General features: G+C 36.6%; 1 protein-coding gene across 1 annotated transcript; it reads left to right on the top strand.

Moving 5' to 3' along the window:
- On the top strand, positions 1 to 2,146 carry LOC108464932 (transcription factor TCP15-like). The gene has a single exon (XM_017765218.2). The coding sequence runs from the start codon at positions 344 to 346 to the stop codon at positions 1,445 to 1,447; it is 1,104 nt and encodes a 367-aa protein (XP_017620707.1). The 5' UTR covers positions 1 to 343; the 3' UTR covers positions 1,448 to 2,146.
- Positions 2,147 to 2,886: the final 740 nt, after the last annotated feature.

The following is a 2,886-nucleotide window of genomic DNA, read 5'->3' as shown; positions in this document are numbered from 1 at the left end:
AAAGAGGTCCTCAATGCAACGAATTATTTCCCATCCGAAAAAAGTCATTGCTTTACTTTCATAGCCCACCCTCATAATTCTCACTCATTGTATTTGTTGCTTAAAGCTTGCCCCCTTCCCCTTATCCCCTCTCTCTCTTTGGTCTGTGAAGAGATAAGAAAACCAACTCAGCAGCTTCAACCTTCCCCATCTAAAGGGAATTCCAAGCTACACAACACAACATCATATAGCAAAAAAGAAAGAGACCCACTAGGCCATCAAAGTCACCGAATTGAGGGTCACCTTCAGATCATGTGCTAGGAGAGCCAAACCACCAAAAAGATATAATCCCACTCTCTCATACATGATCATGGATGAAAATGGGATCCGCAGGCCGAACTTCCCTCTTCAGCTCCTAGAAAAGAAGGAACAACCTCGTTTCGACCCTGCCGACGTCGACACCAGCTCCAAACCAACCTTGGAATCTCCCTCCAAGAAACCTCCACCTAAGAGGACTTCAACCAAGGACCGGCACACCAAAGTGGAAGGACGAGGCCGTCGCATCCGCATGCCGGCCACGTGTGCTGCTAGGGTTTTCCAGCTAACAAGGGAGCTTGGTCTCAAATCAGATGGTGAAACCATTGAGTGGTTGCTCCAACAAGCTGAGCCTGCGGTTATTGCTGCCACGGGGACAGGTACTATCCCTGCAAATTTCACGTCCCTTAATATTTCACTAAGAAGTTCAGGTTCTAGCATGTCGGCTTCACACTTGAGGAACACTTATTTCAATCCAAATTTTACCACACAACAATTGAGGACGAGGAGTGAATGGGATCAAAGGAATGTCCTTGACGATTCATCTCAACAACAACAACAACAACAACAACGAAGGGTTTTATTTCCTGGTGTTGCTTTAGCATCTGAAGATTCATTGACCTTTCCTGGTACTAGTAGCACTACTTTGAACGCTTTCTTGCAAGCTAAGCAAGAGATTCGGGACGCCAAGGCCGCGGATACTAGTATAGGGAAGAGGAGGAGGCCTGAGCAGCAAGAAACGCCACAAAATCAGGTGGGAAGTTACTTGATACAATCTAATACGGGTTCGATTCCGACGAGTCATAATCCGATCCCGGCGACATTTTGGATAGGCAACCAAGTCATCAGTGGGAGTGGCACTGGGGATCCCATGTGGACATTGCCTTCAACTAATAACACTAATATGTATAGGGGTACTATGTCTAGTGGGGTGCATTTTATGAATTTAGCCGCTCCAATGGCTCTCCTCCCTGCCCAACAATTTGGTTTGGGAATAGGTGCCGGCGGTGGCTCAGTTACCGACACTCATTCAAGCATGCCGGCGTCACTAAACGCTTATAGACCAGTTCCGGGTATTGTTGTTTCTGAGCCCCCGGGCGGAGGATCACATCAACACCACGGTGGAGAAAATAGGCATGATTCAACTAGCTAGTGTTCAACAAGTGTATGGCTTTCATCATGCTTTATTCTTTTTATTAGTTTTTGTTAAAATAAAAAGATTAAAATATTTTTAGATAATATAATTTATTTTAATTACAAAAAAATATTTTTATATTTATCTTAATTGAGTTGATGCTCGATTGACTCATACAAATTAATTATAAACTTAAATAATAGTATAAATTAATAATATACATAAATTCAATCCGACTCAAACATGTCGAGTTGGCATTTTATTAGCCAACAGCAGCACCAAGTAGGTCTTAAAGTTGTTTTCTAAATCAAAATTTTTGTTGTACAAAATATTCTACTCAATTTGGCCTAACATTTATTTGCATTTGAATTTTCTTCTCTATATATTTGCTTGACTTGGCCATTGCATTTTTGGACACAAAATTTTTAGAGTCAATTTCGAAGGCTTTACAAAAGGTTTTTTTTTTTTAAAAAAAGAAATTTATATTAACAAAAGAAAAAAGAGTATAAGGTAGAGAAGTCATAGGAAAAAGTCTTAAAAGAGAAAATGACCCACTCTTCTTCTTTCATTCGGCCATGGATATAGAAAGTGATGATGGAATTTTCTTTATTGGCTTCAGCCAGCTTTTTTCTTCCCAAACAGTTAATCTGTCAATTTTTTAAATCAATTGTTTTATTAATTCAGATAAAGTAACATTTAGTTGTTGGATTGGAAATTTTTTCCTATCTTGCTCCTTTTCAATTTTTTTAAGTCTATATTAGTATTAAAATTTTGCAGCTTTTTTAATTTGGTCCCTGCATTTGGATTTAGCTAAAATATAATGATGTGCCACTTTGAGATTAAGTGATAGTTTAGTACAATTTCAAAGTATTATATTATTGTACTTAACAGAATCCAAGTTCATGGGCTAAATTAGGAAAAGTTACTAAATTCCTGGACTATTGTGGAGTGTGGACAAAAGAAGTTCAGGACCAAGTTGAAAAAAATTGTAACATCTTTAGTCCACATTAGTCTTGAAACTTTGTACCTTTCTCAATTTGGACCATGCACTTAGATTTTGTTAAGACATGATAACGTAACACTTTAAGATTGTACTATGTTATCACTTGATTTTTTAAAAAAAAAGAATTAAATATGTTATAAATTTAATACTTTTTAGATATAATATAACTTTTAAATTTTAAGTGATAGTTTAACACAAATATAAGAGTATTACATCATCATAATTAATAGAAGCTAAGTTTGTGAATCAAATTAGAAAAACTACCAAATTCTAAAACTATTTATGGATGAAAGAGATTCAAGAACTAAAAAAAAAGTACAAATTCATGGAATAAATATTAAGTTATCCCAAAGAAATCAAAGTTTATATATTTGGGAGGAAGCCAAGCAATGATTCCTTCTAATTTTGTTTCCGTATTAGAATGGTAATCTCTTTTATTACTATGCTTCTATTC

The sequence above is a fragment of the Gossypium arboreum genome, chromosome 13, assembly GCF_025698485.1.
Source record: "Gossypium arboreum isolate Shixiya-1 chromosome 13, ASM2569848v2, whole genome shotgun sequence".
Taxonomy (NCBI): Eukaryota; Viridiplantae; Streptophyta; class Magnoliopsida; order Malvales; family Malvaceae; genus Gossypium; species Gossypium arboreum.
Note: the sequence above shows the minus strand (reverse complement) of the source record. Positions and strands in the feature narration are given on the sequence as shown.

Excerpts from the sequence above, each read along its gene's own strand:
- LOC108464932 (XM_017765218.2), top strand. The coding sequence starts at position 344 with ATGATCATGGATGAAAATGGGATCCGCAGGCCGAACTTCCCTCTTCAG.